Below are 15,560 nucleotides of genomic sequence, written 5' to 3' on the forward strand. Positions count from 1 at the left end.
TCTACTCTAATCCTAAACATATTCTACTCTAATCATAAACCTATTCTACTTTAATCCTAAACCTGTTCTACTCTAATCCTAACCTATTCTACTCTAATCCTAAACCTATTCTACTCTAATCCTAAACCTATTCTACTCTACTCCTAAACCTATTCTACTCTAATCCTAAACCTATTCTACTCTAATCCTAAACATATTCTACTCTAAACCGTTTCTATTCTACTCTAAACCTAAACCTATTCTACTTTAATCCAAAACCTATTCTATTCTAATCCTAAACCTATTCTACTCTAATCCTAAACCTATTCTACTCTAATACTAAACCTATTCTACTGTAATCCTAAATAAATTCTACCATAATCAACCTATTCTACTCTAAACCTAAACCTATTCTACTCTAATCCTAAACCTATTCTACTTTAATCTTAAACCTATTCTTCTCTAATCCTAAACCTATTCTACTCTAAACCTAAACCTATTCTTCTCTAATCCTAAACCTATTCTACTCTATTCCTAAACCTATTCTAAAGTCCTAAACATATTTTTCTCTAATCTTAAACCTATTTTTCTCTATCCTAAACCAATTCTTCTCTAATCCTGAACCTTTTCTACTGTAATCCTAAATTTATTTTACTCTAATCCTAAACCTATTCTATCCTAATCCCAACCCCATTTGTCTCTAATTCTTAACCAATTCTTCTCTTCAAACTTAAACATTTTCACTGACCATATTCTCAATTAAGCCTTAACTTTTTCTCCTATCATACTTTTGACTAATCCTCATCCTATTTTCCGATTCTATTCCACTCTAATTCTTAAACTATGCTTCTCTTATCCAATGCATAATATGTTAAAACTGCATTATCATGTATTTGCAGAGTTTGACTGAGATTTCAAAATTGTTATATAACTTTTTACAATCGGTTTACAATGGAAGCAACTATTCAGGATGTTCTAATAAAACTTGAATTTCGCAGTTGCTCAATGCTATGAGACCTAAATTAATTGATATTGTTGGAAACCCAATATATTGAACTTATTGTTAGGTCTCTAAATCTGTAGGTGACTAAATATAATAAATTGGTAACTAATAATTTGGTAACTAACAATTTGGTAACCCGACAGTTTGGTAACCAACAATTTGGTAACCAACAATTTGGTAACCGAGAGGCAAGGTTATAATGCAAGGAAAGTTAATTGCAGTTGCGTATACTCTGCGTACGAATTGAAACCAGTTCTCTTTGGGCGGAATTTGTAAACAAGAATAGATGCATCGTTTAGTTTGTTTAGTATCAGAGGAGGTTAAAAGCGTTAAATTTTGATAATTTTGATAATTCACTTATAGTAGTTTCCTATGACCAGAATATGTCATTGATTTTTCATGTGAAAGATGGATCTCATGTCAGGTTTTCAACATCCGTCTTGTGTTTACATTACCGCCCAGCGACAATACAATGCAGTACAAAAGATGCATACACACCTCTGAAATAACTTTCCTTGCATTATAACCTTGGACAGAGGTGGTTAGTATAAGGACTATGTCAGCTAATATTCATGTTTACCAAGGTTTAAAATGAATTTTAATTGATGAATCCTGGCTGAATATGCGGTAAGTGTATAAATGTAGACGATCAAAGTGAAACTAAATAATCTTATTGTTCAAATGAACCAAATCTTGAGTCCAAGTGATGAAAGTGACGTAAAGCATACTTTTATGATTGGTTTCTCGTGTTAGTTTTTGCTTCCAGGGAGTTAAGGCTTAAAGGGAGTGACCGGCTATGTAAGGTAGTTGAACTGAGGACGCAGTGTTGTGGAAAACTTCTGTAGGATTCATTTGAGACATATTAAACTTTTGAAAAGTCTGTAAATCCTGAGTTTGAGCGCAAATTCAACGTTCAAAACTCCTGATTTGGGGGTGGATACGCTTTCAGAATTAGTTTTTTTTTTAAATTATTAATTAACGACGACATAAAATGTAAAATATTCTACAATAAACTACAGACGTCATGTTTAGGAACATTTTGAGAAAATAAAAATTAATCTTATCATCGAAAATAAGTTCTCTTGTTCAATTATTAATTTCTATTATCTCATTATTCTAGTTTCTCGTTATTCACAAAGATGTTCGCAGATTTTCTATAATTATTATTGAAAAGACGACATTTAAAGAATTTGAAGAAATCTGCGAATAAATTCAAAGAAAATTAGAAATTCAATATAATAATGAAAACGAAATAATCGATTTTAGCATTGATTTATTGACAAATTTCTTTTGTGAAATATGTTCCTAGCCATCAATTAGATTACTGTATAATTTTTACTTTATTTTTCGTTGTCGTTATTTAATAATTTAAAAACAACTAATTCTGAAAGCGTATCCCCCCCCCAAATCAGGAGTTTTTAACGTCGAATTTGCGCTCAAAATCAGGATTTACAGATGAAGTTTTTGACAACACTGCATACTCAGTTCAACTACCTTACATAGCCGGTCACTCCCTTTAAATCATCTCCAAATTCTCCAAGTTATCAAATTGTTTCAAATTAATCTCTGTGAATGGTAATACTGGCCAGATATGTTTCAATTTAGCATTTAGCATCAAAAATATGTTTCCCGGATTATTAATTTTATAAAAGCACTTTGTGTGTGTACGCGAATGGTAGTTTATAATGTTTACGTGCAAGAAATTATGAAAAGTGTTAATTAACTTTTAAACAGGTGGGAGATGAATCTGCATAATTGAAAATTCATGTTTGACAAGTTGAAAAGATGATTTATTTACCAAAGACAATTTTAAAATGTTTTATTATCCTGATATCTTTAAAAAAAGCTAAATTTCTACATTTTTAACATGTAATCCTTTTAAAGCACAGAAGTTCCGGTTTTAGTTGATCCTGGCGTCAAGAAAAGTAGTTGAACTAAAGAGAGATAGCTCAACTTCATACCACTTGTTCCTATAATTCAATCTCAGTCTGCAAAATTTATTTTTCTCTTAGTTCCTTGATTATTTTTGTTATTACAAAACATGTTCTGTTTAGTAATAGTCACGGATAGGGTGGGGGAAAGATTCATTAACGAAACGGGGGCTTTCGAAAATTAACGAAAGAGTCCGTTAACCAACGGAAAACCCGATAATTTTTAAATCGTTAAAAACAGATTAGCCGTTTTGAAAAAAAAATTACGGTTAAAGACGTTAACTAAAAAGCTAAAAACGGCAAATTTCGATATTTTCTTATTAAAATTGTATTACATTTTTTTATTTTAAAATGTTACGAATTTTAATGTTTTTGAATGACGTATTCTGTGTTTAAAAACTATTAACGAATTTTTTTTCGCCGTTAACTCCGTTAATACTGTAATATACCATTAACTACTGTGCCATTAACGATTTTTTAACCCTTAACGAAATTTTTGTTCACCGATAACGCAGTTAATACTGTAATATACCAAAACGGCTGTGCCGTTAACGATTTTTTAACTGTTAACGAAACTTTTTCGGTGCTTAGCGTCGTTAGCGCGTTAATGTTGTAATGACGGTACCATTAACGGCTAAAGCCGTTAATGATTGTTTAAAATTTTCCGTTAACGTTATTCATAAAATTGAGATTGATTACATTGGTAATGTTAAAAAAAGGAAAATGCCGTTCCGTTCTTACCTTCAAAATTAACGGCCAACAAAATTTTTATTTTATGTTGCCTTGCATATATATATTTTTCAGTAAATTATCAAAAGTGTCAATTTTATCTTTCATTAGCTTTTTAGAGAACTTAAATATCTTAAATTGATTATGGAGCTATTAGCGTTTGAAAATTAACAATTAAAAAAAAACACCCTGTACATTAAACATCCTAATGGTCTTACAAGATCTTTATTAGAATAGTAATTAATAGATTAATTTTTATGATTGGACATTACATAAATGTTAGACAAGTTAGGTTATAACAGTATACTGATTTAAGATTACATAAACATTATCATATGGAAGATACAGATCTATTTTTGTATAAAGCTCTTGTAATATTTAGAAGAAACGAAAAACAAACAAATTTGTACTTTAATCTTTTATAAGTTCCTTTACAATTTATCAAGGAAAGATATGACTTGGCACTCAAACTTCAGATATTTTTTCTTTCTTAAATTAAATTAGAGTTTTTGATAATTCTCATTCAATATATCTCAAAAAAGGGAAGCTTAATTAATTTCCAGAAGATGTGGCATTCCCCTTCCCTAATGTTCATACAACTTAAATATCATTTTGTAAGAAGATTTTTATTTTAAATTAACCCTTAATTCATATTCATTTAATTTTTATAGAGTGCCATCATAGTTTAAAGTGCTCAATTAAAATCCTTCTAATTTTGACACCATAAAGACAGTCATTCATTGGTAAGAATTTGCAATCTTGTAACTCTCCAGTAGGGTTTCCATGCGCAAAAACTTTTTATTCCGTCTCCGAAAGATTTTACCTAATTTTGCTAAAAATTGTTTTTAATAATAAATGTAATTCCAAATATGTTCATATGATAATTATCAAAAACCTAACCTTTGAGAAAATGCACTAATACAAATATGTGCAAAATTAATATTTTTCTTCTGAAATCCAAAACAGAGACACGCAAAAATAACTTTTTGTCCTACCAATCAAATTTTTTGATATGGCATGCACTCAGATAAATTTTATATTTGAAGAGATAAGTTAGTCAGCTACAGATCAAGTTTTGCGCTCTTATTGCGCATATTGCTATAGGAAACCCTACTCTCATTGCTCTACTTTTGCATTCATGAAAGGGATGAAACCAAAATATGTTAATTTTACTGATTCATATTTATACGGAGTAAGAGAATCCCTAAGATAAAAAACTAGATCATATGATATTGCAGAACAAAAAGTAGGATATAAATATACTATTTCTGTTAAATTTTTTAATATATTCATACATTTTTCAGCCAGCCTTTGTTCTAAGGTTCATAAAAATTTGCCTATATAGTCCAGACATTAACTTTTTCAGCTACAACACACCAGTTGGAGTGGTCATAGTAAGAACTAATGATATGTAAATTCTCTACATATTTCTCGATGAGATGGTCAATTTCACCCTCCCGGAAAACATGATAGTACCGATGGTGGGTTAGAGATCCTCCTGCTTCTGCAGAATCTTCAGAATCACTAGCACTGTCCTTATCCTTTTCATCATTATTGAAGCTTCGCATTAACTCTTCTTCGAAGGATGATGAGCAGCGTTCAACACAAGTTGATTGATCCATGCTAGTATCAGGTGTAAGTGAAGAGCCTATTCTACTTTTAGGTTTAGATCCATTAGGTTCATCTGCATCTCTACTTCTACTTTCATAACTAGACTGAAGGCTTCGCTTACCATCATTACTTGAGCTTTTACTTCTACTTTCATGTCCATTTCTTTTAAACAACTTAAGCTTTGGCCGATCTTGTGATTTTATCTCAGGCTTAGGAGGTGAGAGCTGATCTTTCTTTACAGGGTTGCAAATCATGCTTGAAGGAACGTCTGAACTTTCAGCATTATTTTCATGGTCTAAATTTGTTTGCGAGGATAAATACTCATTTTCCTCAGCCTCCGAAAGAGAAAAACTTGAAGCAAGAGGAGGTCTATCATCAAAATCTGCACTTGACATGGAAGCCAGGTAACAAGAGCTCCCAGAAACTGCAGAATTGTTTCCAAATGAAACATCACTTGATACATTACTCGAGATTGAAACTGTACTAAATCTATGAGACATGACCGATCCTGTGTCACTGTGATAAATGGAAGACTTGACAGAAGGTGTATTGGAGTCTAGAGAATCTTCTCTTTTTCCTCTTCTCTCAAGTATTCGTGTAGATGCACTTGGTTGGTGTCCATCACTCTCAAATTTTGCACAGATTTCAGGGGGTTTCTCTTCACTACTTTTATGAGATGAAAAGTCAATTTTTACTCTGTCAGTTTCGGAATCAACAGTATTTTCAACACCTTCAATGCTTTTTTCCCCATTTTCAACATGTTCTTCAGGGTCCTTCGTATTTACTGTTCCAACTGTTTCTGATTCTTCTGATGCATCAGAAATAACAATTTCTGGCATAATGTCATCTTCAATACTTCTAAGTTTATTTTTCCCTATCTTTGTCAAATCTATACTTTTAACCACTGTTTCATTAGTTTCTTGGATTTTAGAAGGATCACAGTCAGAGTCTTTTTCCTTAGGATTCATCTTGTTTTCAAGTCTAGAGCCCTCGCAAATACTCTTAATACTGTCCAGAGACCCTTGCAAGGATGAGTAGTTTTTCATATTTGGAATTGGTTCACTGATGCATTTTTTAAGATCAGTTAAACTTGATTCTTTTTTTGTATCTTTATCATGGAAAAGATCCTCCATACTTTGCATGTGATTGACAGTTTTCATTACAACCTTTTCCACATCATTGCATTTTATCTGTGAATCATTGATGTTTTGCAAAATGTTTTTGTTCTCTCCTAGCAGATTCAATAGTCCTGCTTTTCTCATCTCAGACTTTCGAGCAATTTCATCAGAATTAAACAAGGAGGGGGTTGACGTACTTGACTCCTCTTCTGGTTCCTTCATTGATTCAGTTTCAAAATTAAAAACAGTTTCATCATCTTTTGGAGAACTTATTGCTTCCTCTTTAATATCTAAACTGTCTGATAAGTTATGTTTTGATGCTGATTTGTAACTTTCATTTATAACCGATACAATGCTTTTTTCTGAATCAGGGGAACTAGAGAGAGAAGTGTCAGAATCCAAGTCATCAGTCTCTGGATTGTAAATTTCAAAAGTTAATAGCTTTGGAGTTCCTTTTCTTACTGTTTGGACCCCCTGTGAGGAAGATTGACCTGGTTTTCTTGTAAATTCAATATTTTCCCCCAACAATAGGGAAGAGATTCCACTGCTTACTTTGTGTGTTTTAGCAAAAAGAGGATGATGTTTAACTATAGGGTAATCAAACTTGGATGCTCGGGCAGGATGAGGAGAGTTATTATCATGCTCCATTTCAACTCTTTCTGCCAAGCCATGAGGATGGCAATTAATTAAATGTTCTGTTGGTAAATCTTCAAGTTCAAAACTTTTGTGCTCTGGAATTCTTGGTAACATGGATCCGCCAAAAGTTCGTGTTTTACACACTTGCTTAATTAAAGAGCTATCACTGTCAGTTTCTTTTATTTCATATTTGTACTCCTCAGATTTGGATTGTTCTGTGCTATTTTCTGTTACCATAATTTTTGGAATTTTTTGCTTATTTAGACCTTTAGGAGATATCACCTTTGCACTTGGCGACATGGGGCTTCCTCTACCAGTTGGAGATTCTGAAGATTCAGATGAGTTTGAGGTAGAGCGCTGGGACTGCACTTTTGGTCTGGAACCATCTGATTGATTTTTAAGCTCTGGGTTGGGAACAAAAATAACTGAAATACAACTATCCTCTGAGTCTAAAGAAGTATCACTTTGAATGCTAGAATCTTTACTGCTATCAGATCCAGTTTCACTTCTTGAGAGTCTACGTTCTTTAGTTCCATTTTCATCAGGGCATTCCATACAACATCGCCTAACAGTTGGGGATAATAAACTAGGGTTTTCTTGGGGAGAATTAGTCTCAAGCATTGGACTTTTAGGAGACCAAGCTCCTTTCTTATGGAATAGTCCCCTTCTTGTTGCACTATCTAAACTTTGATCCCGCCGAAGTCCAAATACTACAATGGGATCAATATTTACACCTCTTTTTCTAGTGAAGGAGTTTTGAGGATCTGGTTTCTCTTTTTTATCTTCTGATTTCCATCTGTAAAGTATTTTGGCAAGACCATTAGTGAAAGACATATTTTGAGTATTATTTGGTTTTTCATTTTCAGTTGAGTTTGCAGCTGGTTTATCAGTATCCTTAGCTTTGGAAAATCTGTCCCTAAATAAGTCAAACTGTTTTGATTGTGCAGCAGCTTTCAACGTTTCTTTGATCCCAACTTTTATGTCTTCAGAAGGCCGTGATGGTAGTGATTGTTGTCGCTTAATTTTATCCCTGATTGCCTCTTTTTCTTTTTTTCTTTCTTCAAAAAAAAGTTCATCGTTCAATGATGTCTGTTTAGTAAGGTGTTTGATTGGCTTAGCAATTTCCACAAGAGTAATTTCCTTGATTTGAGATTCTACTTGTATTGGAGGAGTTGCTGGTGGTAGAGGGGACTTTTTCCCACTAAGTTCTTTACGAAGTTCCCGGTAGTGCATATCTGCAGATACATCTTTGGGTTCCATGAAGTTAAAGGCCTTTAAGTAAAGAGATTATATTTTGTTCAGACTTTCAAATTTTACAATTAGTAATATCAGATGAAAAGATCAATTGATGCCTAAATGTTGGTTTTTAATCTCTTTAAACCTGGATGGATTGTTTTTGTTTAACAAGGGTTGGACGTTTTTCATTTTTCTTGAGCAAAGGTGAAGATAACAACGGTCCTGCAGCATTAAAAACATATTTTTCAATTATATTCTAATTGCTGGACTGGAATATTAAAAGATCAACTCAAATTCTAGCCTTGTTGAAGTTTAACCTAGTGTTTCTCTTACAATTCTAGTTTTCAAAATCGTATTTTTTTCTGATAAATTTATTATGTTTTTAAGTTCCTGGACTGGGCACTGGTGTAGAATTTTCACTTACATCTGTTTCATTAACTTCCTAAAATTAGAAAAAGTCAAATTTTTAGAATATTTTTATATAAAGACATTTTTCCTTAAGAAAATTAAATAAAACTTTAATTTCTAGAGTTATTAATTGGAGAAATTACCTTAATTGCACCCATCAGTTTTCCTTCTATTGTCTGCATTGCTTTGGATTTTTCTTTTTCTGGAGTAGGGTTTCCAAAGGGGCTGGATTTGAAAATTGTTAAATTACGAGATTTTTGAATGGCTCCCAAAGAGGCGGTGAGATGGCGAGTCAATTCATCTTTCTTCTTTGCTTTATCTTTGATCTCAGTTTCTCCTAGCTGAGAATCTGAGTTCCAAATTCGGGGAACTTTAACAGATTCTGCTTTTCCTGTGAAATAAAGATATAATTAAATTTTGTTAGAGATTTGTTAGGCATTTTAACAAAATATAATATAATATAATATTGCTTAAGTGTGTGCAGCTAAAAAATATGTGAGAAAGAAATTGAGTCTTTGCCACGAACTCGAATTTTCTAATCCTGGTATCAATGCAATGCAAAAATTAGATTATTTAATCTAACAGCATAGTTTAAAAATATCTAAGGTCTACTACACTAAGTTGAGTTTGTGGCAAAGACTCAATTCCTTTTAACAAAATATACATAGATACTTAAATACGATTATTCAATTGTACAAAATACCTTTACGTTGCAAACTTGCTGCAATTCCTGAATCTGATTTTATTGAAAAAGCACTGATTGCAGATTTAGCTGAGGAGAGACTGGAGAGTGATCCAAAGGTTGGTCTTGAACCTGTATTGGAACGATCTAGGAATGTGGCCGCAAACCAGTTAGAACCATCAGTGGACTGAAGAGTGTATGTTTAAGAAATGTAAACCAAAATAAATGCAAAAATTGACTATATATGTTTTTAATTAAGTTTCTAAACATAGAATTCTGATTTATAAATAATCTGAAAATTGAAGAAAAAGTCATGAATTACAATTCTTTAACCAATTCCTGGACGCTTTGAGAGCTAGTGGCAGACTCAGGTTGCAGAGTTTTATCAGTGACTCCAGTTTCACCCAGATTACTGGTCTCAACACATGTTACAGTTGGATCGTCACAAGTTACTGATCTACCAAGATCACCCAGCTTCTTTCTTTCCACAGACAGTATTTGGCTGAAATTATAATTAGTCTTCTAGATAAGCCTGACACTAAGAAAAAAGTTCTGATGCACAGTGCAGATATGGAATATTTTATGGCAATGTCACTAACAGACCAGTAATTGACCTTTAAACGATTTAACAGCCACCAGTGTCTATAAACAAGCAAGATAATGCTATTGAATGGATTATAAGGATAATTTCTAGTGAACCTCCCAACAGTGTATTCCCTTAAAAGATTTGTATAATCAAAAATGAAATAAGAAATGTTTATAATTTTAAAGACTGATTATTTTCAATTGAGTTTTTCTACAAACGTGTTAGGGGTATTGTATCTTAGGAAAGCATATGGGAAATATCAAACTTAAAGTCACTTTCAAGCCTAAACTTTTTTATCAGATAAACATTTTAAGGGTACCGTTGTGAATCTGGCATTGCCATCTTTGTAGGGAAGGTCACTTGAAATTACACTTACAGTCCCTTCAAGAATGCAACAGCTCCCATAGCAGTTTAACAACTGTGCAACAGGTAAATTTTAATTAGTGTAATTTTCAGAAATGGAGAGAAAAATCTGCTAATGGATGATATTTTCTTGCAAAAAAAGCTTAAATAAATTATGAGGCACTTAAGAAATTGTAAACTAACTCTTGAAAAATTGTTATTTAAGTAACAAGCAATAATAAGAAACTGTAATTCACCTGATATCATTCAGACTTCTTGACTTATTTAAACAATCTTCAGGATTAGATGATATAAGAGTTTTCTCAGAGAGCAATTGTTGGGGAATCGAAAAATTCTCCTCCTTCAAAAAAGATTATTAATATTTCTGTACTAATTTTTTCAATTCAAAAATATCAATAAGTCTAAGTTGGTCCATTTATAAACTAAAAATTTGTTACACTACAAAATATATTAAAACTTTTCTAGGTTTTTAAAAATAATCAAAAGCAAAGTTTTGTTTTTTTTAAGCTGAAAAGAATACATAGGAACTGAGTTCTTGTCACAATCTATAATTTTATAATTCCTGTATCTTTGCAACCTTCTTTGGCATTTTAAACTTAGACTATTTGATCAAATATAATTCATAGTTTTAAATATCTAAGATCTACGACATAGATCTGTAAAGATATAGGGATTAGAAAATCAGAGCTTGTGACGACAAATCAATTCCTTTTCTCCATTTTCTCCCTACTCCTCTGGGTGTCTAATTTCTAATACTATGAATAATTTCTTCTCATCTAGGTCTCGAATCTCTTCTCCTCTAGGTGTCTATTCTTTACTCATCTATGTGTCTAATTTCTACTCCTCAGATCTATAATCCCTACTCCTTTAGATGTCTAATCCATACTCCTCTAGGTGTCTAATCACTGCTACTCTAGGTGTCTAATCCCTACTCCACTAATTGTCTAATCAATGATACTCTCGGTGTCTATTACCTACTCCTCTCGGTGTCCAATCTTTACTACTGTAAGTGTATAATCAGTAATCACTACTACTCTAGGTGTCATATTCTCTACTACTCTAATTGTCAAGTTCCTGCTCCTCTAGGTGTCTAATCACTATACTCCTCTAAGTGTCTAATCACTACTCCTCTAGGTATCTAATCTCTACTTTTCTTGGTGTATTAATCACTACTCCTCTTGGTATCTAATCACTACTCCTCTAGGTATCTAATCACTACTACTCTAAGTGACTAATAATTTTATTTTATTTCCTATGAAATGTAACAAAACTTAAAAAATTAAGTGTTTCAGGAAAAAACATTTAAAAATCTCAAAAAAAGAGGTTTGCGAATATTTCCCCCAATTCTAAAAAAATAAAAGGAAAAGGAAAGGAAAGGAAAAGGAGAGTTAAATATTTATTGTTTACATTGCATTTAATGAAACTGGGGGGTGAATTGTTAGTATCTTTCGACAATGAACTTACAACTTTTAGACATAAAAATAACAAACTTATTTGTAATGTTGAAAAAATAAAATAGGCTTTTTGGATTGTGAAAAAGATAAAGGTTCTACACAAAATGGGCATTTTTAAGTATCTTTTTAATTCGCGCCGATTTTCAACATCCTTCATGTTTGATTAGGTGTCTAATCTTTACTACTCTAAGTGTCTAATCACTGCTCCTCGAGGTTTCTAATCCCTACTCTTCTAAATATCTAATTAATGCTACTCTCGGTGTCTAATCCATTTTCCTCTAATAGTCTAATCCCTTCTACTCTAAGTGTATAATCTCTTTTACTCTAAGTGTATAATTGCTTCTCCTCTAGGTGTGTAAACCCTCTACTCTCCAGGTGTATAATTACTTCTCCTCCAGTTGTCTAATCCCTGCTCCTGTAAGTGTATAATTTCTTTTCCTCTAGGTGTGTAAACCCTCTACTCTCCAGGGGTATAATTACTTCTCTAATAGTCTAATCCCTGCTCCTGTAAGAGTATAATTTCTTTTCCTCTAGGTGTGTAAACCCTCTACTCTCCAGGTGTATAATTACTTCTCCTCCAGTTGTCTAATCCCTGCTCCTCTAGGTGTCTAACTCCAACTCCTCTAGGTGTCTAATTCCTACTTCTCTATGTGTATGATCTCAATTTGTACCTCTAAGTGTCTAATCTCAATTGGTAGATCATCATTATCGTATGAATCTCCACTATCCCCCTTTAGAAGCTGAGAATGTTCTAGATCCGTTAGCTCCTGTTATTTCAAAACTTCAATTATGACTCATCATAAAGTACATTCATTTTTTCAAGGGCTTTAAATAAATAAATTTTAGATCTGTATCTTAATATTTGAAAAAAAGTTATTGTCTATTTTTGATTTTATCATTCCCCACCCTACACTATGCATCCAAAAAAGTTTGAGCTTTCCAGTGCAAGCCAGTTTAAGCTATGGATAATAAAACCACAGGGGAGGGATTGTCTTAAAACATTTTTTTAGAAAGTGAATATTTGCAAATTATCTTTTTTCCATCTCATAATCTGAGTCTTTTTCCCTTATGTCCATTTGACAGCCCAAATTTTTATTTTGAATAATCTTTTTGTTTGTTTATCTTCTTGTGATTTTTACATTTTTTTATTTCTTTATCGATTTGATGGTTATTATATCGTTAGAACTGACGAGGGTCAACCCAGACCGAAATATATTTTCAATAAATGTGGAACTAACATCTACTTTTTTACTCTACAGAGGTTTGGTCCATCACCATCACTGAATTTTAAATCAGATATATGTTTAATGGATAAAGGTGGGAATCGAGCATGGTCCCCTATGGCCCTCTATGGCCTTCTGTAAATGGAGTCGAGGAAATTTTGTAATTACAACGGCAGTCTCTTTAATTAAACTGTTCCAGGTATTTTTATGAAACATTTCGACTATAGGAAAATACTTTACAATGAGATATCCTTCATCCCGATCTGTTAATTAATCTGGAGATTAAAAACAAAAGGAGAACAAGCGTTATTTAATCTTGAGATTAAGAAAAAGAGTGGATAAAGCATTAATCCCGATATCCACCATTCAGGTAACCTATTTTATTAACTTTTATTTACTGGTAAACTCAAGTGTAAAAAGTTAGAAAATGAAATTCATTCTTTTCAAGTGTTATTGAAAGGGACTGTAAGCGTAATTTAAAGTGATCCTTTATGCAAATATGGCAATGCTCTATTAACGAAGTACCCTTGAAAGAATCAGATATATATTTTTTTCTTTAAACTGCTTATTTTCATTTGCGGGTTCTCTTCAAAAGCGACTTGTCAATTTCTTTTTTATAAGAAACAATGTAGAATCTAACAGAAATAAACACTTTTCGAGTCAGAAAAACGAAGGGAACCTTCCACATTTTTGATCAGACTAATTTTACAAGGGTATCGTTGTAAATCGGGCTTTGTCATCTTTACATTAAGGATCGCTTCAAAATACGCTTACAGTCCCTTTAAGTAAAATGAAATTGATCCTAATATAATTTTGTCAAGTATAATTTATATCTTTTCATTTTTCTCTTTGTTGACATTTAACATTTCAAAGTTTTTTATTTGTTGTATCATTCTTTATTCTTGATATGTCAACCCATAAACCTTAATAACCTTGTACCGAAGGAGAATAAAGTTTAATAAAAGAAGATGTTACAACTGTGACTAAAGTTCAAATATAATTAAAAGTTTCAACAGAACCAACTAGGTTTTAGAATTAACAACAGTACCGTTTAGACCTTTTTTTGGTAATAGATGACGGAGCAATCTTTATTTTTAGAACAATTTGACGTCAATTGCACGGAGCTTACTGTGTTTGCTACACTTAGTTGTAAAAATTGTCAATGATTAGACAAACGACGTTTAAAGAATAAATTTACATATGGGGAAATAATAATCTTAAAAACCAAAATTATATTAAAATTTATCCAAAATATTAAAAAGTTTTGACAAGCCTGAGCGCAGTAGGTCTCAAGATTTTGAAAAATCCACGGGAGCTTCGCAGCACCGCCATTTTGTTTCTTGTTGGCTGCAAATTTCTAAAATTAAACCGATCTAAAAATATATCATTGAATATAATGTAAGCCTAGGGTATTTTGTTAACTTAAGAAGAAGTTTCTTGAAAAGAAACTAAACACAAGATTTAAACTCAAATTATTTAATTCTTATTTCTTGGCAAGCTAAAATTCTTTTTAATCGCATAAATCATTTAATTCTCATGATCCACTTGACCAATTTGCCTCACATTTTGACTAAGGCATTCCAAGCTTTAATGCAGGGAACCTCCAGGTAAAGCCGGATTCCCACGCTAGTACATGGTGTCCCAATAAACATGGGAATTCAGTGACGAATTTAAAATCTTCTTTTTAGATAATTCTTTGATTTAGTGTAGTGATACCTACTGAGAAAGCTGTAATCTGTAAGAGTTTCGTCTGCTATGTTCACATTTTGTTTGTTTATGTTTTGACTGCATACGGTTGTACTTAGTAAAACAAGAAAATTGCAGTATATAAACAGAGTAAACTTGTCCGTCTTCACTGTTCATGTTGCGGAGACATAGACACATCTTTACAGAATTTTACCCTTTTCATAAACTAAACTCTAGCAGACATAATAATATTATGGGTTTTGAAATTAGGTATTACAATGCTAATTCATAACAAAGACGATATCAAATTCGTCACTAAATTCACATGTTTTATGGGACACCCTGTATTCAAGGAGATTCGTATTAGAGTGCTTTACCATTAAAGATGTAAGGATTTGAGTTTCTCAGTTGATAAGCCTACTGTTTAATCATTAATCTAAAATCTTATTTAAGAATTTAGAATCTAGGAAAATATTCTAGAAATTTAACTTTAACTCAAGTTTAGATTAACTATGTTTTAAAGCTACATACAGTGTTAGAATTTCACCTGCATGTAAAATCTTTACAGAGCTAGTTTTCAAATTATCTAAAACTAAAAGTGCATAAAATATTTTTGAAAATCTATTGCATGAACAATGTACATTCATGTTGTAAAAAAAAATATAGTTTTCAGTCCAGGTTCTTTTCTTGCATTACAATTCTCAAATATATTTCTTTGACGACAACCATATTTTTCAAAAAGTCAGATTAATAATTAGAAACAAAGGAACTGAGTTTTCGCGACAATCTCAAATTTTCAAATCCCTATTTCTTTGAAACCTGATGGTGTAAACCTTTGATATTTCAAACTTAGGCTTTTTGGCCCAACATAATTTTTAGTTTGAAATATGAAAGATCTATCTACGACATCGAGTT

General features: G+C 32.1%; 1 protein-coding gene across 2 annotated transcripts in view; it reads right to left on the reverse strand.

The window, feature by feature from the left end:
* Positions 1-3,983: 3,983 nt before the first annotated feature.
* Positions 3,984-15,560, reverse strand: part of LOC111704849 (uncharacterized) — a 33,317-nt gene continuing 21,740 nt past the window's right edge. For both annotated transcript variants that reach the window (XM_023477207.1, XM_023477208.1), the window contains exons 13-21: positions 14,233-14,316; positions 12,408-12,503; positions 10,519-10,622; positions 9,673-9,835; positions 9,355-9,520; positions 8,795-9,042; positions 8,634-8,685; positions 8,389-8,465; positions 3,984-8,279 (exon numbers count right to left, since the gene is read on the reverse strand). In XM_023477207.1, coding sequence (XP_023332975.1) covers positions 4,980-8,279; positions 8,389-8,465; positions 8,634-8,685; positions 8,795-9,042; positions 9,355-9,520; positions 9,673-9,835; positions 10,519-10,622; positions 12,408-12,503; positions 14,233-14,316 — 4,290 coding nt within the window. In that variant the 3' untranslated portion in view covers positions 3,984-4,979. The remainder of the gene's footprint in view (positions 8,280-8,388; positions 8,466-8,633; positions 8,686-8,794; positions 9,043-9,354; positions 9,521-9,672; positions 9,836-10,518; positions 10,623-12,407; positions 12,504-14,232; positions 14,317-15,560) is intronic.

This window comes from Eurytemora carolleeae, unplaced genomic scaffold (genome assembly GCF_000591075.1).
Source record: "Eurytemora carolleeae unplaced genomic scaffold, Eaff_2.0 scaffold626, whole genome shotgun sequence".
Lineage (NCBI taxonomy): Eukaryota > Metazoa > Arthropoda > Copepoda > Calanoida > Temoridae > Eurytemora > Eurytemora carolleeae.